Source organism: Alternaria atra, assembly GCF_907166805.1.
Source record: "Alternaria atra isolate CS162 genome assembly, contig: 34, whole genome shotgun sequence".
Classification (NCBI taxonomy): domain Eukaryota; kingdom Fungi; phylum Ascomycota; class Dothideomycetes; order Pleosporales; family Pleosporaceae; genus Alternaria; species Alternaria atra.
The window spans coordinates 881,640-904,415 of NW_025091333.1; the positions used below are offsets into that span (position 1 = coordinate 881,640).

At 50.9% G+C, this 22,776-nt stretch overlaps 9 protein-coding genes across 9 annotated transcripts; 7 read left to right on the forward strand and 2 right to left on the reverse strand.

Annotated features, from left to right (window-relative positions):
- Positions 1-673: 673 nt before the first annotated feature.
- ALTATR162_LOCUS10748 (uncharacterized protein) lies at positions 674-2,059 on the forward strand (the record flags this gene model as incomplete). The annotated part of the gene is made up of 2 exons (XM_043318386.1): positions 674-1,793; positions 1,845-2,059. 2 exons carry the CDS (start codon positions 674-676, stop codon positions 2,057-2,059), a joined length of 1,335 nt encoding a protein of 444 aa, XP_043174321.1.
- Positions 2,060-2,494: 435 nt separating this feature from the next.
- ALTATR162_LOCUS10749 (uncharacterized protein) lies at positions 2,495-4,176 on the forward strand (the record flags this gene model as incomplete). Its single annotated transcript, XM_043318387.1, has 5 exons — positions 2,495-2,631; positions 2,685-3,154; positions 3,228-3,481; positions 3,533-3,814; positions 3,865-4,176. The coding sequence occupies 5 exons, from the start codon at positions 2,495-2,497 to the stop codon at positions 4,174-4,176; spliced, it is 1,455 nt and encodes a 484-aa protein (XP_043174322.1).
- A 175-nt stretch (positions 4,177-4,351) lies between these two features.
- Positions 4,352-6,217, reverse strand: ALTATR162_LOCUS10750 (uncharacterized protein; the record flags this gene model as incomplete). Its single annotated transcript, XM_043318388.1, has 4 exons — positions 4,352-5,208; positions 5,266-5,388; positions 5,547-5,986; positions 6,039-6,217. 4 exons carry the CDS (start codon positions 6,215-6,217, stop codon positions 4,352-4,354), a joined length of 1,599 nt encoding a protein of 532 aa, XP_043174323.1.
- Positions 6,218-7,122: 905 nt separating this feature from the next.
- On the forward strand, positions 7,123-9,044 carry ALTATR162_LOCUS10751 (uncharacterized protein; the record flags this gene model as incomplete). Its single annotated transcript, XM_043318389.1, has 2 exons — positions 7,123-8,904; positions 8,952-9,044. 2 exons carry the CDS (start codon positions 7,123-7,125, stop codon positions 9,042-9,044), a joined length of 1,875 nt encoding a protein of 624 aa, XP_043174324.1.
- Positions 9,045-10,691: 1,647 nt separating this feature from the next.
- On the forward strand, positions 10,692-11,946 carry ALTATR162_LOCUS10752 (uncharacterized protein; the record flags this gene model as incomplete). Its single annotated transcript, XM_043318390.1, has 2 exons — positions 10,692-10,753; positions 10,806-11,946. The coding sequence occupies 2 exons, from the start codon at positions 10,692-10,694 to the stop codon at positions 11,944-11,946; spliced, it is 1,203 nt and encodes a 400-aa protein (XP_043174325.1).
- Positions 11,947-14,082: 2,136 nt separating this feature from the next.
- ALTATR162_LOCUS10753 (uncharacterized protein) lies at positions 14,083-16,399 on the forward strand (the record flags this gene model as incomplete). Its single annotated transcript, XM_043318391.1, has 2 exons — positions 14,083-14,615; positions 14,680-16,399. 2 exons carry the CDS (start codon positions 14,083-14,085, stop codon positions 16,397-16,399), a joined length of 2,253 nt encoding a protein of 750 aa, XP_043174326.1.
- A 654-nt stretch (positions 16,400-17,053) lies between these two features.
- On the forward strand, positions 17,054-17,991 carry ALTATR162_LOCUS10754 (uncharacterized protein; the record flags this gene model as incomplete). The annotated part of the gene is made up of 3 exons (XM_043318392.1): positions 17,054-17,224; positions 17,313-17,533; positions 17,583-17,991. 3 exons carry the CDS (start codon positions 17,054-17,056, stop codon positions 17,989-17,991), a joined length of 801 nt encoding a protein of 266 aa, XP_043174327.1.
- A 1,547-nt stretch (positions 17,992-19,538) lies between these two features.
- On the forward strand, positions 19,539-20,208 carry ALTATR162_LOCUS10755 (uncharacterized protein; the record flags this gene model as incomplete). The annotated part of the gene is made up of 2 exons (XM_043318393.1): positions 19,539-19,841; positions 19,894-20,208. 2 exons carry the CDS (start codon positions 19,539-19,541, stop codon positions 20,206-20,208), a joined length of 618 nt encoding a protein of 205 aa, XP_043174328.1.
- Positions 20,209-21,425: 1,217 nt separating this feature from the next.
- ALTATR162_LOCUS10756 (uncharacterized protein) lies at positions 21,426-22,295 on the reverse strand (the record flags this gene model as incomplete). Its single annotated transcript, XM_043318394.1, has 1 exon — positions 21,426-22,295. The coding sequence occupies one exon, from the start codon at positions 22,293-22,295 to the stop codon at positions 21,426-21,428; it is 870 nt and encodes a 289-aa protein (XP_043174329.1).
- Positions 22,296-22,776: the final 481 nt, after the last annotated feature.

Consider the following 22,776-nt stretch of genomic DNA (forward strand, 5'->3'; position numbering starts at 1 on the left):
GTAGGTAGTGCCGCCCCGTGCGCCACGCGTGGAAGCTTCTGAGGAAGGCCGTTCACCGGCATGTTGAGAGATCAGGGTGCTTTTCATGGAGCACGTCACGATGTGCGTCTGGGATATGTATGACAAGGGCTGCACTGTTACAGAGTTGCGAAGCCGACAATTCAACATCCGAAATCAAGATAACGATCAACAGCAACCCGCATGTGTAACTGGTCAAAGTTGCAAAATTGTAGACTATTGTAACCCGCGGAAGCTACCCACTACCAGCCTCAACTAGGGTCAACGCTTATCAATATATTCACAGCGGGACGGCGAGAACGCCACAAAAAGCATAACTGAATCTTGGCATGCATGCGCCTGAGGTCCTCTCGGAAGCTTGCGTTGCAGCTAAGCTCAACGCTTCCCGTGCTCGGTAGGTGAATGCTGTGCTAGTTGCGGAAAGAAAAGTAGCTTACAGGTACGTGGTCGTTCTGGTGGCCAAGTTGTTGATCTCGGGTCTCCCACGGGGCTATCTGGCTATGGAATTTGGTGCTACTGCTGCACATAGTTGCCATGGGCTGTGCTGAATTTGTTGTCTGTGTGGTCTGAGGTCGAGGGTAAATTACCCTGTTGGTAAGCTGTTCTTACTCTTCTATCATCGAGATTCTTACCTTTACTCGCGGTACTGAACAAGATGTCTGCAACAATGGAGCCTACCCTTCCATCCAAACTCAAGGCGATTTTCCCCTCGTCGTCGACTCCGCAAGGGACGACTAGCCTGTCAGTCGACCAGAACTATCTTATTGGGCTCCGTGGCCTGCTCGTGTTCCAATCTTTCCTCTTTGTGTTCTTCCAGACGTTCCTCCCAGCCGCTCTCCCCGACTCGAAGAATGTCGATGGCCCGACTTACCAGGTCGTACTTCGCAAGTCGTTTTCAGTACTCTTCGCCAACGAGGCTTTGATTTACTCATGGATTATCTTCCTCTCCGCACGAACTATCTGCTTGCCATACCTTGCCAACAAGACGCGCGAAGTCGGCGCATCCAGCGTCTTTCGCCGTGGCATCAGATTATGGATACCCACTTTCATTGCCTACTCTTTTGCAGCAGCGGCTTTCAGCACAAGCTCGACCGACTACATCTCAGAATTCTTGACTTCCACCGGCAACATCTCCACCATTGCACCGGTGCGCCTCCGCAACTTCCTGCTCTACTTCAACACCTTTTTTGAGATATTCTGGGTCAACAAGCAATACGCTAGTCAAGCTGCCAACGATGTGTTCCCATCCGGTACCCTTTGGATAGTGTCTGTGCTATTCCAGCAAAGTTACACCGTCTACATTACCATGGTCATTGTCCCGAACACTCGCACTTCATGGCGGGTAAAGGCTATGTTAGCCTTCATCGTAGCAGCATTCTGGGTGCAGAGTTGGGCGTGGTACAGCGTCACTGGTCTCATCATAGCTGATGCGGTCCTCAATATGGACTTTCAGTTCCGGTCCCACAGAGGGCTCAAGATCGGTAACTTCACCATACCGATCTGGCCACTTTACGCTGCTATGGTCCTCACCGGTGTTGTGCTGCAGTTCATCTTTATCTCTGGGAAACCCAGCATGCGCGACAATGAACTATGGGGCCACACTGCGCTTTACGACGACGGATTCCTTAACGAGAACGTCGACTTGGATCAGCCAATGGCGAGGGTTGACAACTACCTCATCATCCTTGGGTCGATGCTCCTCATTGAGACATTCGAATGGCCCCGAGCTGTGCTTCGCGGCGGCTTCTTCGTTTCGCTAGGCAAGAGGAGTTTCAGTAAGTGTCAACCTTGGATAGCTTCATCGAACAATCACTTACAAAATTTAGGCTGGTTCCTCGTCCAATCCATAATCATCTACACCGCCGGTATCCAGCTATACACACACATGGTCGCCGCCGGCATGAACGGTGCTGCAAGCAGTTTTGTATGCTTCTTGGTCTGCGCACCCCTCGTTGCGGTCACAGCGGAGGTTTTTTACCGTCTTGTTGATCTACCGAGCGTTGTTCTGGCTAGGGGCTTTTGGGCGTTCATGACGAAATAGGTGCCGGCAACGGCTCGCTATCGGCATGTATTTCGGGTCATCGTCAGCCACATTTTCTGCTGTCTCGCTTACCAGCCGTGCCATTCTTCTCCTCATTCGCCTCTCCGCTGTCGTGCGGGAAAGTCATCCACCACATCGCCCTTGCACAAGACAATTTGCGGGAAGCTCACTGATCGACAAGCACTTCTCAGTAGCTCGGGATCCTCTTTGGAGAAATCCCCGCAGCATTGTGAATCATTCTAAACTTCCCGCAATGTGGAGGGACATTAGCCTACTGGCGTCGGTTCGGAAAAATGTACAATTACCTGATCATGAGTTACACAAGTTAGATCCTTAGATTCCGTTAATCTGTATCTTGTATTTTTGTTTGCACCCGTCTTCCCTGTTGCTATCGTGAAAGCGCGTTTCCAAGTTTGAATCTACTGAACAGCCACAATGGACAATCCAAAAGAGCTAGACACTGAACGTATCGAGAAAGCAATTGGGCTTGACAAAACGATCGATCTCGCCCTAGACAAGCGTCTCAATCGTAAATTCGACACCCACATCTTGCCCTGGTTGTTCGGAATATGGTATCTTCCCATCGTTCACCTCATCAAAGCTGGATACTAAGTAATCCATCTAGGCTCTTCTCATTCATAGACCGCAGCAACATAGGCAATGCTCGTATAGCAGGCTTGTCAGATGAGTTAACGATCACAACTGGCACGCGGTTCAACGTTGCGCTCCTAGTCTTCTACATCCCGTACATCATCGTTGACGTACCTTCGAACCTGCTCGTCAAGCGTCTGCGCGCCGGCATCTACTTACCCGCTCTTATAACTTCATGGGGTCTGGTGTGTACATTTATGGGTTTCGTCCAGTCATTTGCTGGACTGGTTGTATGCAGGTTGTTGCTAGGACTATGCGAAGGTGGCATCCTCGGTGGTGTGATAATTTACCTTGCCATGTTCTACAGGAGAGGCGAGATGCTATTGAGGAGCGGTTTATTCTACTGCGCCGCGCCGTTATCCGGGGCTTTTGGCGGACTTTTAGCTTCAGGTTTGGCAACCATCGAGGTTGGGGAGTATCGGAGATGGCCTTGGATCTTCTTTGGTAAGTTGTCAATGTTCAACATTCGTATCCATCTTTATGTGTTGCGGGAGGTATTGCGCTGACCAGAACGTAGTCGAGGGTGCGATCACAGTCGTCTTCGGCATCATCTGCTTCTTCTTCATGCCCGATACCCCTGCCGCAGCAGGCTTCTTAAGCGATGAAGAGAAGGAATGGGCATTGCGACGTATGAGGCTTGACGCGGGAGGATCGACCGAAGTCGATGTCGATGATGAAAGGTCTAGCTGGCATTGGGTCAAGATGGCATTGGTAGCCCCACAGACCTATCTATCGGCCTTCATCTGGTTCTTCCTATTGGTGCCACTATATGTAAGCTCTTGCCGATTCCAGTGTGCTGGATATAACACTGACTAATAACAGAGCTTCTCACTGTTTCTACCTAGTATCATCGCAGGCATGGGGTACCGAAGCACCACCGCGCAGCTCTTCACAGTGCCTCCCAACATGGCTGCTTTTATCACCGTTGTTGGTACGGCGTATGCCTCGGACAAGCTAAAAAACAGGGGTTACTTTATCATTGGAGGATGCTTGGTGGGAATATGTGGTTACGTGATGTTGATAGTGGCAACGACGAATGCCGTACGATATGCCGGCACGTTCCTAGTTGCCATTGGTGTCTTCCAAGGCTCCCCCATGCTCATGGTAAGCTTGATTTCCGGATATACGTGCTTGACTTGCTTATATGTAATTAGGGATGGGCGTCCAATAATCTTGCGCCTCACTATGTCCGAGCAGTCGGAATCGGTATGGTGATCTCCATCGCTAACTGCTCGGCCTTTATCGGTACATTTATCTACCTTCAACGTGATGCACCGAAGTACGTTCTAGGCCATTCGGTCAGCCTTGGTGCATTGGTGATAACGATCGTACTTGCTGCTGCTCAGTGTGTGTACTTGGGTTGGGAAAATAAGAAGCGAGACAGGGGTGAACGAGACGACAGACTACTGCAAGCGGATGCGGGCAGACTTGGTCATCAGCATCCTAATTTCAGATTCACATTGTAGCTGGCATGGAGCGACAACCGAAAGCGATACCGGTGTTATCGGAGGCTAGCAGGGCAATAGAGTTTTTGGAGTAGTATGCCGCTTTATTTCGAGGAAACGTTTTCCAATGCTAACATTATGTCGTAAATCGTGCCATCTCCCAATTACTTCGCTCTTTTGTTGTCCCTCCCCCCAATCATGCCCTTTTGCTTTGTGGAATCTTTCCTCCACGGCGTGAGGCTTCCACCCCTGCGACCCATCCGATTGCCATTACGATCAACGTGAACGGCACGGCGGTCAGGAAATACCACCCATACGTCGTTTTCAACGCTGAAACACTCTCGTTCATGCTATACAATCCAGATATGAACGTCAACGGAATGAAGATAGTCGCCAGCCATGTGAGCCTTGCCATGTTATGGTTTTCCTCAAGTCCGCGACGTGAATCTTCAATGGATATTTCTGATGTAACAATGCTAGTAAGACGGTCGACACGCTCTTGTAGTTCGTTAACAGCGGCAAGCACACGTTTGAAATCAGGGACTATGTCTTCGAACCCTTCCACGTTCTCGAAGTTGATAGCTAGGTTTTCTGAAATGACTGAGCGTACGGAAAGAGGTGAGTTGGGCGCGGCAGAATACTGAGACGATGGGGTGGTGAGTCGCGCTGCAGCTGGGAGTGCATGTTCCAACGTTTCTGTTACCATCTCCCGGAATACGGGGATTTGCCGACGCCAGGTATGTAGACGTTTGAGCGATGTGTCGATGGCGTCGCCTTTTGAGCGGAAGAGGCGCGGCATTTCAAGTTCCCATTCTATTTGGCTGAGTCGAGCTCTTACGTAGTCGCATACTATAAGCCATTCTGCGCAGATGGTGTATATGGTTGGTTTGGCGAGAACTTGCGCGTTTATGTGATGGCCTTCTTTCTGCTCAAACCATGGAAACGCAGTGGTCATTTGGACAATGTCTTCGAACCAAGATTTGGAGGATTTGATCAACGGGTATACTTTGGTGTCCATCTTAGGGGTCGGCAGCCAATTACTGCGATCGTACCCTTCGCAGTGTCAGCGTGAATCCTGGCTAGGTTTGGATATCGTGTGTTAGTACTCACATAGTGGTTTGCCCTGGCTGACGGTTGGATCCAGCAATACAATACCGACGGTTCCATTTCCACACTTCTTGTCTTTGCCGATCCACATTGTCGTCCGTGTACGCATGATGGACACGACTGCTCCTGTCCATCTTGATAGTGCCAATGATTTTCATCGTTGTCAGGGCGTCTCAGCACATTCCAGGAGTTTGCTTCCAACCTCGAATCTTGGAACTCCGTTTCTGTTTTGAAGTATCGTAATCTCATGTTGCGCATTCTAAACCACGGTCGATGCTTCATACTTGAGATTAGACTGGGCGGAGACGCCCAGGGGTCGCGAGTGTTATGCCATACGTAGTCATCGATTTGTTCACGGAAGAACAACGGATCGAGATCAAAGCGCGCCCCCAAAAGCTCAATGACTTGCTGGGATAGATCTTCCACGATGAAGAGTCTGAGGGGTGGCTCTTTCATATGCTCATGCGACAGAGATTGCAGAGTCTCGTGAAGCAATGCAGGCGTTTTAATCGCTGTAGTCTTCGGTGCAGCAGCGGGGTGATACTCCACGAAGGTGACATTCGTCTTATTCCTGCGTTCTTCGAGTTCTTTTGGGTGGTGTTTGATCTCATTCCAACGCAGTGGGGTTGTGCCAACCTGCATCCAGTCCGCTAGATGGCGTAATGTCCTCCATGAAGTCGATAGCGACTTGATGTGCGCCAAATATGGTAGCCTCTTGCTGTTGCTGCGTCGCATAAGCGTTGTCTTCAGAGGCTGCATTGTTGCTATTGACTTACGGATCCGGTATTTCCCACTCATCTGCAACTGGTATCCGTTCATATGCATCTCCGATTAACTCGTACGGGTCGGGGAATTCTGCGCTATGCGGGATATGCTTAGCTGACCACAAGGCTGGGATCGTATCTCTCTTGGCGGGCTTGTCGTTGCCATTGCCATTGTCGGTGTCAAAAGACATGACTGTGCGGAACGCTGACTACGCGCAATACCAACGAGGGCGGTGCGTTGGGTTTATAGTTCGGTGGGAAGGCTGCAAGGTGATATTGGGGGCTGAAAGCTGGGAAGGCTAAGACTTAAGCGCGACGACTTTGAAGTCGCATCAGGGGTGCATACGCGAGGTTTCCAGCTATGTATACCCGCGCGCCTCTGTGCAAACCTCGAGAGCTAAAGAAAACGCCAGATCCTCCATAGGTAGTCTTGCTGCACTCTTATTAAAATATAGTGAAAACTGGTCAAGTGGCATAGAGGTCGCGTGTGCCGAACTCCGCGAATTCTGATGCGCCGTCAGCTGAAACGAGCATGACCCATTTTGGGCTAGACGTGAAGTTCAGGCGTCCGGCGCAGCATAAGCAAGTCACGCTCGTAAAGCCAGCTCATCTTTAGCCTCTTCGGAAGCGACTGTATTTCGAGGCAGGCAATTCAATGATGGAAATTTCGTTGACTTGTGCGATGTAAGTTCGAGGAGGGTAGTTTTGACCGCGCTTGGAGGTTGGAGAGGTTTGAATGACCCCCCTCCCCCCACGAAAGAATCCCTACCTCGGAACCGACGCGTGTCCGCCACGACGCAACCTTCCATCTCACTTCTGGATAGACCAGCGCCTTACATCAGAGCGCCTTTCCGATTTCATCACATACTAGCAGTCTATGCGAAGAAGGCACCATATCGTGCCCCCGAACTTACTCGCCTGCGCGATGTCAGGATTGACTGTGGGGAGAAGAACGCGGGGCGTGCAGTACACCTCGGAAGTACAACCTACATGTCGCACGAACGTAATACTGGCAGCACATATTTGTGTATGCATGTCTCAATATCTCATAAAGATCTTCTAGTACCCTGCAAGATCAACTCACTGAAGTCTCAACATGACATACGACATCTTCAAACCTCATTGGTCCAGGTACCTTGGCCCCAACTCTCCCGATCCCCACAAAGACAAGTATCTGTCTCACGACGAAGCTATATTCTCATCACCTTTTGGCCCATTTCCACCGACACCAGACGACCTTAATATCCACGAACTTTGCTTTCCGCCAAACAATCCATTGCCTGAAGACTACCCGCTATTCATCAACGCCGTCACAGAAGAAGTCGTCACACTTCACAGCTTCTACGCGCGGGTATGTGCATTGGCGCGTGTCTTCAGATATGATGGACCAAACCCGATAGGTCTGGGAAAGAGCCCAGTGGATGACAAAGAAGATGGCGAGATCCTAGCGCTGTTCTCGCGAAATCACCTGCATTACCCGATGGTAGCGCACGCATGTTTTCGATCGGAGTTGGTTTTTGGAGGAATCAGTCCAGCGAGTACGCCATATGAGCTATGGTGGGTATTGAGGAAGATGCAAATTACGAGTATCATGTGTCATGAAACGCTGCTGCCAGTATTGAACGAAGCGCTCAAGCTAGGGTCTGGTGACGGCGACAATCTGCCCCTCAAGCTCAAGTTAAATCCTCAGAAAGTCATAGTACTGAGCGATGATCCTGGACTTGACACTGTATCAGGACACCGTACCATCGAGTCGCTTGTAAGAGAAGGTTCGCACTTGCCGGAGCGACCACGGAAGCTACTTGGAGGAAACCGCATGGCATATCTGTTCCAGTCTTCAGGAACCTCCGGCCTACCCAAGGCAATGATGATCACACATAGCAATGGCTATCACTCCGGGATGCAGACGCTTATCACCGCCGTACAAGCTGCGTGTTTCGCAGGAGACGAGCCGTTGACACCCATCACTATGCTCGGCGTGATACCGATGTATCACTCGTACGGCATGATCATCTGGATCCTTCGTGTCAACATGATCAGACAAACTAGCATTATGCTGCCAAAATGGGACCTCGAGCTCGCTCTAAAGAGCATACAAAAGTACAGAATTACCCATCTTCCGCTCGTACCACCTCTAGTTCGTCAACTCGCTCAAAGTCCATTGACTGAGAAATATGACTTGAGTTCCGTACTTGGCGCATCGAGCGGAGCTGCATATCTGCCACCGGATGTCGCATACCAACTAGCCAAGAAGCTACCACAAGGCGCGGAAATGCCAGTACCAAGTGGTTATGGCCTCAGTGAAGCAGCCAGTATTGCGAGCCCGGCTGCGCATGGTATCTTCGGATTGGAGCCTGCGTTGCCTGGCATGATTGGTTATCTACTTCCAGGTATGCAAGCTCGGGTCGTAGACCCTGATACGCTCAAAGACGTACCCAAGGGTGGGAAAGGCGAACTTTGGGCTAGTGGAGCAGTCGTCACCCCCGGCTACTTCAAAGACGCCAAAGCCACAGCTGATATCTTCACCGAGCCTGGCTGGTTGCGCACGGGAGATCTGGTGATGCGCGACGAGCGAGACCGTATCCATTACCTGGATCGTCTGAAGGAGATGATTAAAGTCAAAGGTCTACAAGTTGCTGCCACTGAGGTTGAGGATACATTGCTCGATCACCCAGAAGGTCTTGTGCGCGATGCATGTGTAGCAGGCGTCGATAACGGTCGCGGTGATGGTTCTTTGTTCGTCAGAGCATGGGTTGTACTTACTACTGAGGGACAGAAGCAGGCAGAGGAAACCGTTTCAAAGAAGCTACATCAGTGGGTCGAGGGACGCCTGAGTCGACACAAGTGGCTAACTGGCGGTATTGAGATTGTTGATTCAGTAAGTGCTTGATCAACATGAACTGCAAATGCTAATGTTGTCCTCAGATACCCAGAACCCCTTCAGGTAAGATGCTGAGAAGAGAGATGCGGGATCAGTATCATGCACGCGTTAAGCATAGTAATAAGGCTAAACTATAGTCATTATACCGACTGTCCCTATAAATAAAATTTGGGAAAACAGCCAGCTCCATGCATCTGTCAAGTATCACTCTACGTTGAAAAGGGGTGTCCATAATCATGTTGTTCATCAAATATGTGTATAGGTTGTGAGGACGTTGAAGTATGAGGTAGGTTTCATTATTCGTGTGTGATTTGCGCAAACGAGCTGATGGTGAGTACCTTGGATATAAGAATCAAATCCAACCCCGTACCTCTCACCCCCGTCCCAAGTGCTAAAGCCGTGAAGAACACGATACGGACGCTAGTTTTTATCTCTTGACTGTAACCGCAAGCGCAAAGGCTCTAATTCGTAACTGTATCGAATGGCCTCTTGTAAGCGGCAGTCCATGCATCATCTTGTCGCCATCGTCCTACAGTTACAAGCTACTCATCAAGCACTTCACTTTGGGCATTAGATCCCACGACAGACTTCTGGAAGAATTCAAGATGTCCATCCGCAGCCGATCGTGAGGTTGGTTTGCGTAATGTTGATAGTGACGACGTGTACAATTCCGTCGAACTTTTCTTTTAGTTCTTCTTCGCTCATGTCTGCTTGCTGACGCAACTTGCGAAGGTCGCGTACCCTGATTGCGGCGTTGTGCTGATTCTGGCGCTTCGCGAAAACATCGCTCGCAAGATGCTTGACCTCAATCGTGAGAACGGGAAAGAAAAGCTGCTTGTCGCCCTTGAGTGGAAGAAAAAGCGAGATTCCTTGTCCACGCAAGTACTTATTGCGTAGAATGCGAGAAACAGGGTCCAACACGCTAAGACGCTCATATGATGCAGACGGTGACTCACATTGCGCTGTTGATTTCCTTTAATCCACCTCAACAGCAGCAGCAGCTTCCAATGTCGGGCTTTGGACCGAAAGTGAAAGGTCTGGAGTCACACAGGCGGACGGGTTTGTAATCATGATCGACTGAAAGAGGTGGGTGTCCTTGATACCTACCTAGGTAAGTAGCAATCTCGAACTGGAGCGACAGGACAGAGTGAGTTGTTTAGTCAGCCCTATCCTTGGATACCCAAGCAGAAGATGAGGATCCACTTTTTCTCTTTTTTTCTTCAAAATCGTTGAATTGAAGTACTGCTGCTAAACGTCTCTCGCCAGTTCCGTTCATGTTGGCATCCGTCTACGACGCGTTCGGTATGCTACAAGAACACATTCGTCATGAAGTAGGCCAGTAGTTGGCTAGATATTAGAAGGGATTGCCGTGTAGCCCTGATTACATGCGACATGTGAGGTTTCTAAGGCAACAGAGGCACGAGACTGAGGTCACCGCATGGCGTCTTGTTCAAAGCTTGGCGCCAGCTTCGGAGATAGGCGTCCATCCCAGCCCCTTCACAACCACTCCTTACTCATCAACTCCACCTAACACGGCATTCACACTTTAAGTCCGCCATGTGTCGCGACGCGGGCCGTGTGCTCCTTTAGGCACCGGTGATACGACGGAGGGGTAAGAGTGGGGTTAAGATGTGGCGCTTTGCCCGAAGTTCGGTGGGCGTCATGACGTTGGAGCTCTGCAGCTACAAAGATCAATCTCCTGACGCCGCTGAGCGCTCTTCATCGTTAAATCTATAAGTTCACCATCGATCTATTGAGAGACTAATACAACGTCTATCTACATCATGTCATCACCAAAGACTGTCCGCTGGGGTATCCTCGCTACTGGAGGCATCGCCGTCACCTTGTAACTACCCCGCGCCATACCCCACTGAAGCTGTTTACTAACATAGGGACAGTACCAAGGATCTGCTTTGCGACCCTACCACACGTGGCGTCAAGCACCTGAAGCACACAGTCATCGCTGCTGCCTCGTCGTCCTCCGAATCGCGCGCGAAAGACTTCTTGAAGGAGGTGGGCGCACCCTCCGAAGCAAAGGCATATGGCTCCTACGAGGAGTTTGTGAAGAACCCTGACATCGATGTCGTATACATTGCTACACCACACTCGCACCACTACCAAAATGCTATGCTCTGTTTGGAAGCTGGCAAGAACGTGCTGTGTGAGAAGGCATTCACTGTCAATGCCGCCCAGGCGCGCAAGCTTGCTGAGGTCGCAAGGTCTAAGAACCTCTTTCTGATGGAGGCTGTATGGACACGCTACTTCCCACTCTCCATCTACGTCCGCGAACAAATCACTTCCGGTCGCATTGGACCCATTACACGCGTCATCTCGGATAACAGCATGGCGCTCGATCCCGAGAACAACTTCCCAGACGGCAAGAACCGTATGGTGAACCCTGATCTGGCAGGTGGTGCTCTACTCGACCTTGGTATATATGCCCTTACCTGGGTCTTCCAGACCATTTACCACACCCAGCCCGAGAACTCGCGTCAGCCACCCAAGCTAAAGGCTTTCGTCAAGAACTATGAGCCAACAGGCAAGGCCGACGAGCATAGCACCATGATTCTGCAATTCCCACGTTCAAAAGACCAAGGCGGCGAGGTCCATGCCGTAGCTACAACCTCGCTTCGCGTCGCCACAGCACCAGGAGGCAACATGGACCAACCCTTTGTCCGTATTCAGGGACCCAAGGGCGAGATTCAAGTCTTTGGACACTCCTTCCGTCCCCTCTCTACCAAGATCATCGACTCAGAAGGCAAGGTTGAGTCGAAAGAATTCCCCATCCCGGGCCCAGGTAAGGGAAGTGGCTGGTACAATGGCTTCGGTGGCTCACTGCAATCAGAAGGCGAGGGTCAGGGCATGTTCTGGGAAGCTGATGAGGCGGCAGATGCCATCATCAACGGCAGGAAAGAGGGTAGGTTCCTCGGCCTCGATGAGAGTGTGTTGATCATGGAGGTTATGGACGAGGTGAGGAAGCAGGGCGGACTTGTGTATCCTGAGAAGATCGAGACCCTAGACTACCCCACGCAGTTGTAGGTCTAGATTGATAAGTGTTGGATGAATGAATTTGTCTCCAACATGATGTAGTTGATGTCGAGCACCCAATTCAAGTTCAATCTATTCTTACCACTGCTAATGCTTTGACAGCAAATATGCGTTTTCATGCTCGTTCGTTGTATTTTACGGTAGGAGAACTCTAGCTCCATTATGACAATTATAGAAAGGGTCATCGTGTCAAGATCCCTCACAGCGGCGTAAGAGGTACCGTATTATGCGGGGCAGGGAATACACCAAAAAGACACAAGACGAGCCAAGCAGCCAATTCTGCTTGATTTTGATCGTCATCGGCGGGTTGCCTCATCGCGACTCCGACAATGCGGCACGTCCAGAAGCAGAGAACGAATCGAGCTACAAGGGCGCACGTCGGTTCATGCGCAACATGCGCAATCCATCGTGCATACCCAGCGAGGGCGCCAATGCGTGATTGAGGCGCGGCACACACTCGCTTGTCGAGCAGGGATGAAACAGGAAATCAACACGAGTCCACGGTCAATGTGAATACGCACGACACCCATGCAGTCGAAAGCCTCTGTTCTCGCGCTACGACCGAAGGCAACGATATGCAAACGCTGCGGCATGAGGGCTGGATGGTTGACGTATCTTTGCTGTAATCGTCAGCGGTTGTCCTACGAGTACAAAGAGCTTCCGGATCTAGCTTGTGGATCTCGGTGTGAAGTTTCATGAGGGATTGCTCCATGGTTAGTTCGATAAATTACGAAGTGGATGTCCATATGCGGTATCGACCATATGGCTTAATAGCAATTTCGAGCCGCAGAAAACGTGCATTCAGCCCAAGATGGAGTGAGTCCGCGCGTTTTGAGATTCAACGGCGCCACGATAAGCGACAACTCCATGAATCAAGGTTGACATAGGCAATGTGTAGGTCAGCCAATGACCCGTTACATATCCTCCGGAGACGTCCTTGTTTTCTCGCGACTTACATGTTCTCTACACATGATGGGGGCCGAAGACCATCTTTCATACCTTGCCTACTACGGTGGCATTGCCTACATAGTAGCTATCCTGCGCGTTAGAAGCATCCGAATGGCACTGCGCATGTGGGATATCTCGCTGGTAACGTTAGTAGATATCTTCTACACTTGTGATGTAGCTTTCGTCTGCTATACGGCGACCAAGGGGCTAGCCAAGACAGCCGTATTTCTAGAGCTGAAGACGATATTTACTACGAGGCTTCGTGGTGTCGTTTTCTGGATTGTCCTTGGATCTCTCGTCGCCAATGGGCTCATCTACACGGCGGTGCCTGTAGTTTGCATTTCTACATGCTGGCATAGAAAGGAAAGTGGAGACATAGTAGTGAAAGGAAGGGATTCCAATATAATGAACATGGCGACGGGCGCTCCGAGTATTAGCAATGACGTGGATGCATTGATCGTATCGGTGTAGGCAACATGGCAGGTGAGCATCGAATTGCGACAGCAGATGGCCGTTTTAGTCGTCTTTGGCATGGGTGCTATGTGGATCTTTCGACTGTCTGGAACGCCGAGCATTTACTAAATCGATTCAGTGCAATGGCGGTTGGTTGTGCCGGACTGCATTATCGAGTCATTCTTATGGGGCAGTCGTACTATACCTGGCTGGTGAGCCAAAGGGGCTTGGTCTGGTAAGTCTCGTTAGTGAAGGACAAGATTCTTGGGTCATGTTGGCAGAGAGATCCCAGTATGACCAAGACATGTTTAGTCGTCCAGCCGTGCTTGCCAAGGTGCATTCGAGGTTGTACACGCTTGACAGGTATCTAACCACGGATGCTAATGATGACGCAGACGAGACAGAGGGGAGACGATACAACTTGGGGTATGGAGCGAGGGGTAGATGGTGTTGTGTGTTTGACATGGTCATTGATGCATGGCTATTCGCCGAGCTTAGGCCCATCAGAGAGGAGACGGCAGCCTCAATTACCGAACGACCGGGCGGAACGACTATAGCGCTTGCACCCTGCATCGCCATCGCAGAGTAGTTCGGGGGCGCAATCGCAGTCCCATCATCCACCGGCACAAAGAGCGTCTCAATGTGTTCGCAGTGCTCTCGAGACGTGCGCGCCATGCTTCTTCTCCCTGCGCCTTGAAATTCCGCCGCACCTACCCGCACACGTCCATGTCCGCCTCCACACCCGCACCAACGAGTAGCAGTCATGCAAGCAGCTCGCGCCGAGTACCGCTTGACAAGCGGAAGCGTACCGAGACGAGTTGCGACAAATGCAAGTCGCGCAAGCAAAAGTGCCGAAAGGAGCCTGGCCAGGATGCGTGCCGCTACTGCATCGTGCACAACATAGAGTGCTTGACGACGCAGCCGCGCAAGAAGAGACTGTATGGAAGTGTCGAAGGTTTGGGCACTCGTCTGGCGCTGCTCGAGGCGCTGGTCAAGGGGCTGCTTCCCGAGGCCGATGTATCCAGTACCGAGGCGTTGCGACAGCTTGCGACCTCGCACGGCATACCGCTGCCAGATTCCACGACCAACGACGCCAACGGCGACCACGATGACAGTGGCGAGGGTGAAGGAGACGACACCGTGTCGCTACTCCCCGACCAGCAAGGGCAGGTGCAGTTTATTGGCCCCGGCAGCTCGCTCTCCTTCCACATCAAGCTGCGCACGCTGGTCGGACGAGGCGCCCAACGCGAGTTTGTACTGTCAGTCACGTCCCTGCATCAACGCTGTGTGAGGCGCGTACTGACTTCCTGCACCAACATGTAGATTCGGCAAGAATGCAGCCCAGGCATCGTCGCCAACAGGAAGCGACGACCAGCGCATTTCGCCAAACCCGGCCGCCACGTCAAACTCGACCCATAACTCGGTTGCCATTCATGGCCGACACCTGAATCCCAGCGAAAGACCAAACCTCGAAGTGCTGATACGCGCCTTCTTTGAACACATCCACCCGGATTTTCCAGTCCTACATGAACCTTCGTTCCGCGAGGCCTACGAAGCGTGGTTAGTCAACCCCAGAAACGCTGACCCGGCCTGGCTATGCAGCTTCACGTGCATGCTGTTACTCGCTCGACGCGTCGCGCGCATCCCCTTCCCAGAAGACCAGGAGCGACTATGGTGGCAAAGGACACAAACACTTCTCCCGGTCGTCATCTTCACTTCCAGCATCACAGCTATACAGGCTCTGTTACTAGCCGCTATACATCTTCACAATACCAACCACAGGGATGCTTGCTGGAACCTAACAGGCACCGCTGTTCGTATAGCATTTGCCATTGGACTGCATCAGGACAAGGTCAATACTGGCCAAACACCTTTGGCTAGGGAAGTGCGCAAGATTCTGTGGTGGACGTTATACGCCTTTGAGACGATGCAAGTGTCTTCCTATGACCGTCCGAGTGCCATCGAGAACCCAGGCGCAAAGATCAGTTGTCCCAACGAGAGGATCATCGGCGGGCCCCCTGACATGTTCGCATGCTCAACCCGCTTGTTTATGCTGCTCGGGTCAACGTGTCGCGCACCCAAGACAGTCAAATCCAACGCCAGCGACGAGTCCTATGTTGGCCCATTATCACCCGCTGCGGGCGTGCTACGTGATCTGGTCCGATGGAAGGAGACATTACCCCGGCACCTGCATTACGAGGCCGTAGATGCCTCGCCTCCTGCTATGCAACGACCACTGTTGATGATACATTCTGTCTATCACTATACGACCATTGTGTTGTGTCGCTCAGCTCTGCTTGCACGCGCTTCTAGTTTGACTAAAAACGGCCAAGATCCAACAAACTCCGCTCTCACTGCCATGGCGGAAGCTTGCTCTGAGTCTGGCCGATGTCTGGCCAAAGCCTTACTAAAACTCGAATCTTTTGGCAAATTCGATGCCGTCTATTCTTGTGACGTTTGGTACATGCTCGCATCAAGCTCAGTACTAGTTCTTGATCTTGTGTGCTTGAACAAGCTCGGAGGTATAGACATGTCCGAGTCACGCATCCTGTTATCTCAGCTCGCAGATCTGGCGCAGCGGCATAGGCGAAATCCCTACATGCCCGGAACCATTGAGAAATTCGCATCCCTGGTCCCAGAACTACATTCCATGGCTGACTCTCTAGCTTCCCCTGTCAGATTCGCAGACTCAGAACTGGAAACCCACGATACAGGGCCGCAGAGTTCCCTTCCATCGCAGCAATTATCGCAGGCGGACGCTGTGCCGCACATGTACCACCAATCGCCGCCTGGTGTGGGCACATACATGTATGCAGATTCTATGCCAGGCCGCATATACCCTGATCAGGCCTACATGGGGCCGGCCATGCACCCTAACGCCCGGTTCGATAGGACGACGCAGTTGCAGTTCATGGACTTTACCATTAATAACATTCACGAGTGGAACTGGGCGGATATTGGGACTATGGCTGGCCCCGAAGGCGTTCCGAACATGCCTGGAAACCCTCATGTACATGGACCACAGCCAACAGGGCCGAATTGACCACTACAAATACCTTCAAGAAACAATCTTGAGGAATAAGCCCCTTCATATGTGAGAGCGAGTGCGAGCTGAACATGCGACTGGGCACTGTTACATCCTGACCGCCTTTGATGATTGGGTTTGAATGCATGTATATCAAACCATGCTTACTCTTTCTCTACCGGAGAACCCGGCAAAGGTCCAGCGATACGGTTCACGAGTGCTCGAGCGCAAACAAGAGAAAAGGCTTATTTTTTCGTCCGCTTTTCCCAGCTCAATTACTCGCAAACCTAACCTTGAATCACTGGCAAACAGGGGTAAGGCTCATAGGGCTGAAGGACGGCATATCCCGCAACGGCTTGGCATACGCCGCGCCAATCACGTCTCATGTGAGTAGTTCGCACTCGCACTCGCATCATGTCGTACTCGGACTCTACATGCCAGGAAGAACTGTAACAACGCGTACGAGACGGCGGAGTATACAGACTCACGTGGTGATGGATGTAAGAAGCGTAGAGGAGAATGTATATTATATTCCACAATGTATCCTTCTCTACAATCACGCAGCGCCGAAGATCAAGCCTCCAACGTCGATCAGCTACACCACGACTGACTTACGATACGACTTTTACAAACGATTGACCAACTTCGAAGTCAACACTCTCGTCCGAAACCATGATGGGAATCTCCAGAATCCTCGATATGCCCATCTTCAGCAGCCGCTTCAAGTTTCATATCCACATCGCTCAAGTCGTGCTCGTGGTTGCAGCTCTCGGCCTCACGGTTCCTCGTCTCTTCATGAACAATGTGCCGCGTTCAAGATCAAGCACAATTGCTTTGGGAATGGTACGTTCTACTCTGGGTGTCTAAGGACGTTCAGAAATTCTGTAAACTTCATTTATCTTTTGATCTGGTTACTAACACTTGTGCCTAGGGTGCCAAATCCCTCATCCTACTCGCCTACCTCATATTCTCGGAACGTGTTTCTCGTTTCCAACGTTGGCATAGCTACAAGGCGCATGCGATTATCAGCTGTCTCGAGGTCGTGTTCTGGAGTGCGGTCGCCGGCTTGATGTTTCAGGCCAATATGGACTATTGCAAAGGGATAACCTGTGGTCTCAGTTGGGTGGTGATTGTCATCGCCGTGATCATCATGTACGTTGCGCAACGTCCTCCAATGCTAGTAGGAACTAACATGACCTAGTAACTCAGAGATCATCTGTTCTGGAATCAGCATCAGAGAGTTTCGCGAGTGGAAACAAGCAGGAAAGCCAAAGTCAACGAAACCTCAGCATGCCCGTCGCTCTCCGTTCGACGATGAAGAAGCGATGCAGACTCAAACCCATCAATTGAAAGATGCGCCAGTCCAAGCTGCCGAACGAGCGTACATCCAATCTGAGCAACGAAATGCTCAACCCAGCCAATCTCGACCCCACGGCGAATCACTTCGGGAGACCCAGAACGCACCGCGATCCCACCGCCAGGAACGTCAGCATCGCTCCCGTAGCTCTGAGCATCGTACACGTGGGCGAGAGGAATTTCATATGCATGAGATGGAGCAACCACCTCGGTATCCGGGACAACAGCAATATACGCCGAGGGGATCGCGCTAAATGTTTGAGCACCGCATGAGGGCGGTCATCATCGCTCACGAGCCAAGTAAATCCGGATCACATTCGTGATGCGCCTCTCATGTCGTCCGCATGCTAGAACTATGTTCATGTTGATTCTAGGATTCCGGTGGATCGATACTGTATTCTTTTTTCTCTAGTGTGTCTTATTTCCTATGTTACAATGCTGGTGTGTAGAAGAACGTTCTGAGCGGGTGCAAAGGAGTATAGAGTTTTGTAACAAAGTTTCCTTGAATATATCTCGATGCACGCGCGTCTTAAACATTTTAACTGCAATAGAGTGGTGAAACCATACTTACTGAATGGGAGTTTGTCATGTTTTGCTTTGTGACTTCCTGGGAATATGACTGCATTTTGAAAACACCGTACAGGGTCATGGCTGCATCTTGTAGAACAAGGGCCTGTCTTCGACGCGTCAGTTTCAAAGATATCCGCTGTGTTGGGCTCAACGCGTCGTGCATGACGCCAAAATTTTGCCTGGTGGACTTTGAACCTCCAACATCATCTCTCATCTCATTCCAAAGCAACCATGGACACTACATCACGACACACCGCACCACTGTCATCACGCATGATAAGTCTTGCTAACATCTCTATCATGCGCGCTTCGTCGACCGTCGCCATCTTCCAGCCGCGACGCGTTCCTGGTGTCCTCTGGGCAGATGAATGCCTAGTACAGTATCCGCTCTGTCCTTTTACTCAACCTTACTCTTGTTTCATCGCTGGGTTCTTGACTCTGTATATTCTTTTATTTTACCTCGAATATCTCTTAGTTCGTCGTGCGATGTATTCTCCATACGTATCGAGAGATGGTCCCGCGGGATGGATGAGAGTCACTTCTAGCTGATTGAATCTGTTTTTGCTGTTTTGGGTGCTGTGTTGTTGAGTCCTTCTTCTCAGGCTCTCGTCCGAAGCGCAGTAGTGCGGTCTCGTTTTCGTTCTTCTGGTTTTCAGGCGCTCTCCTGTGCTATGATTCTTCGCTACAGTATGCTTCAACATTCACTACGCTAGTAATCGGCACCGCGAGAACGGTGATCCGTGCTCTCCATATTCGCTGCTCCGCGTAATTCGGAAGACTACCCCCGTTGAAGACACTGTCTCCGAAACGATGACGCTCCGTAGCGACAGCCATCCAACTTGGCCGTCAGCTGTTTCTAGTGAAAACGCATTGTCGACTTTGCCAGGTGTCATTCCTCGAAACACTACCCCTGCAACTTTCAACGCTCATGTTGGCACACCGAGTACATCGACAGCTGACAAAGCACATAGACACCAGCAGAGACGTGCGAAGAATAAGGGAGACAGTAAGCTCACTATAGCAACGAGGAACAGTGGCCAAGAGATTTGTTGGCGAGTCTCCTGGACAACAGCGACGGATCAGTCGGGGTATTTAGAGAGCTTCACGATGGCTTGGCGCACAGGCATCCCAAACATACGCCCTGCATTTAGCTAATGATAAGTAGACTAAAGCTGTTCGCCAAGACCATACTCTATGGTTGTCTGAATGCGCGTCTCGTATCATAGAAGCCATGGTCGGTCATGGCTACTTCAGCGATTACCGCTTCGATAGCAACAAACTCTTCAAGCATGCAGAATCCGCCAATAACATCAATCGATCAAAGTCATACCATATCCAAAGCCTTCACGCGGTCACCTTTCACGTCGACGTGTATGACCTTACCATGGCGAAGCAACAAAGGAAAGCACTGGAGGCGATGACACCGCAGATGGAAAACCCGGAATCTCTCGCAGGGGCAAGTCAGATGGCTGGGATCAAGCTCGTTCTGCTACAAGCAGCGTGGAGCCTGAGTAACGAGCAAGGAATCGCTCCAGTTAGGGCGCTGTTATCCAAGAGTCCTCGTCCTCGTCCGCACTGATACTCAGGGCTACTACTGGAGGTGTCGACCACACGTCTACGCCCAGCTCTCCTCGCAGCACCTCCACTATTACTGCGCTGACAGGCTCATCCGCAGGCCGTTCTCGAGCTACAACAGCAGATCCCTCAACAAGCCCTTCGACCAATCCAACAACTCCGACGAGATAGAACTGAGCGGCGATGACTATGATGTCTCATCTTCGGCTGTCACATCTCCAACGTTATCTCATGGAAGCTTTGTGGTTCCACCAGACCCGCCTCACAAGCGCCAGGAGCTTGATCGACACGAGCGTGTATCACTTCGATACATTACTGAGGACTAGGCGGGTGATAATTGATGCTTTATATATACCATAGTTCATTGTGTAGTTGTTCGTGGAACCTGTCACTCATACTGTAGCCGCCTTTGCCTACCTTCGTGTTTCTTGGTGCTTGTTTCTTCACCTCCATGGTAATCTGGACAGAGGGGGTTTGGCGCACGTACGATACCTATGTTTAGGCGGCTTACCGACATCTGGTCTCGGGACGTATTCATAGTACAGGCTATAATACTTTCCGATGTGCATACATAGTAATTCTAGCATCAGATCGAGCCGGCCTTCTCTATCCATGCAACCTACATGATCGCGCATAAACTCAGGATCACACTCTCGCTAAACTTTGCTCTATTAGACATGTTTTTCGGTTTCTAGGCTCTTTAACATTCGTCGCCGTATCAGTGTCCACATCTGCTTCTTACGAAGTGCGCGCAGCCGGACTGGGTAATAGTTGTATGTCTTCCGCTTGCGCTTCCAAAAGTCTAGTCATGTAGCAACTAATTCGTGGGAACGGAGCAAGAGCTTTCATACAAGGGTCTGGAGTAGAAGAAGACGAAGTCATAGTAAAGTTGGACTGGAGACAACTCGAGTTGGTAGAACGACAATTGTTTCTTGGTGTATGTCTGATGCATGAAGTCTGAGGCAAGTTTGACGGCGAAACCTTCAAGTTTTCGCTGCGACTAAGCCACGAAAGGCTGGAAATCTTCGGTCCCCCAACCCGGCTTTACATGCGAGATTCAAGTCGTGATGACCTCAATCAAGGAAAGGACACACGTTCAGCTCATGATTTGATAGGGCTTAGCTGTCAGCAGATCAGGGTATGACTTGGTTACTTCATATGAGAGATAACGAATAACCCTTTGTCGATGATACTTTGACTACACACACCAATGGTAAGGCCGTATCCTCCCACGTGCGCTCCTTTTTCTCCCACTTGCCGTACAAGCTGCGCCTGGTGTGAGACGTGATTGTATGGCCAGCACGTAGCGCACACTAGACGGTTCGATCAAGGTCGTCTCGCCACAATCCAGTAATGCGATTTTCGACAGCATTGCGATGCTGGCATCTAATTCACCGCGAATAGGATGACATCGAGCGTGCTGGTACTACTTCTGGAGGCTGATTCAGTAATTTGACAGTCGAAGACGATAAAGTGCGCGCTGCCATAAAGCATTTTCCCAATACATCTGCTCCCAAGACAATAGTCTTAATTCCCCCTTCCCTCAATCGTCCAGCAGCTCCGGCCAGATCTCTTTCTGCTCTTTGAACGATTCATCCCCAAGGATACCGCGGAACGCTACTTCGGCTTCCAATAGTCGTGCCTCGACATCCCTTCCCCTCATCTCTTCATCGTCGTCACTGCCACAGCTATCATTGCGCCTCTCCAATGCATCAAGCATCGCCTCACCCCTCGTCTCCAGCTCCTCGATACGTTCACTAGCCAGTGCAAGAGCCTCTCTCAGCGTAGCTTCGGTGTCTGCAGCTGCTTGGGTGGTGGCTGACGTACTCTGAGATGCATACCTTTGCAGTGTGGCCTTCAATCTCAAATTGCGCTGTTGCACCTTGTCCTTGGTACGGTCGCTCTTCTTAATGCGGGCGACGGTCCGTACAGCATCATTGAACTGGTCTACAAGCTTGTCGTGCTTGGAGACGAGTACCTGAAAGCGCGAGTAGAGCTGTTTGCCAGCTGTTGTATCCTCTTCATGGCGGAACCGGAGTTTGGCATTCTCCTCCTCAATCTCAGAGGTACTGCGGACTTGGTCTTCGAGGTCTTTATGGGCAGCTTTGAGATCCTGTTCTTGCCTTAGAGCAAGCGAGCGCCAGTTGTCCCGATCACGACGTAGACGAACTGCAAGTGACTGCACCCAAGGCAACTCATCCAGGAGGCCATGTTTGGATCTTGAAGTTGTCTGCGGTGACCTTGGAGATGGTAGGGAATGTTGGTGGTTGGCGTTGGCACTTCCCTCACTTGGTCGACGGTATTCGAGAGTCATTGGGTTCACGGGCGCGGAGACATGTCGCGCGAGCGATCGTACGAGTCGCGACTTCGGGTTTGCGGTATCTGCAGGTATATCAGACATTGCGGCTGCCATGTTTATTGTTGTTATTGTTGACGATCAGATACCGAAGGGGTGTGAGATACGTTGAAGTGTGGCAAGGGTTGCAGATAATGGTGGTGATACAAAAAGAAGGTGAGACAAAGAGTTTGGACCGCAGGGCCGAGCGCAAAACGTCACTATATATCACAACTCAACAAACAATGTGCTGTTTGAATGCGGGGTCGGTGGAAACAATAGGTGACGGTCGATGCAGCGTCGTGTCCTGCATAACACGTGGTCACGTGCAGGCGCGATTCTTGATTGCTGCTTCGACATTTACTGTGGACTCGTCAGTACGAACAGACACCCATCGTGAGTGAAACACGCTGGGTCATTGAGATGAAACGATAGATATAGCGCAGGAAGACCCGATATCGAAGAAACAAATCAAGGATTATTCGGCTCGCCAACGACACGACGACGAAGACACCATCACTTACCAACATGAACGCCGCGCTACGGCCCAAAGTACAAT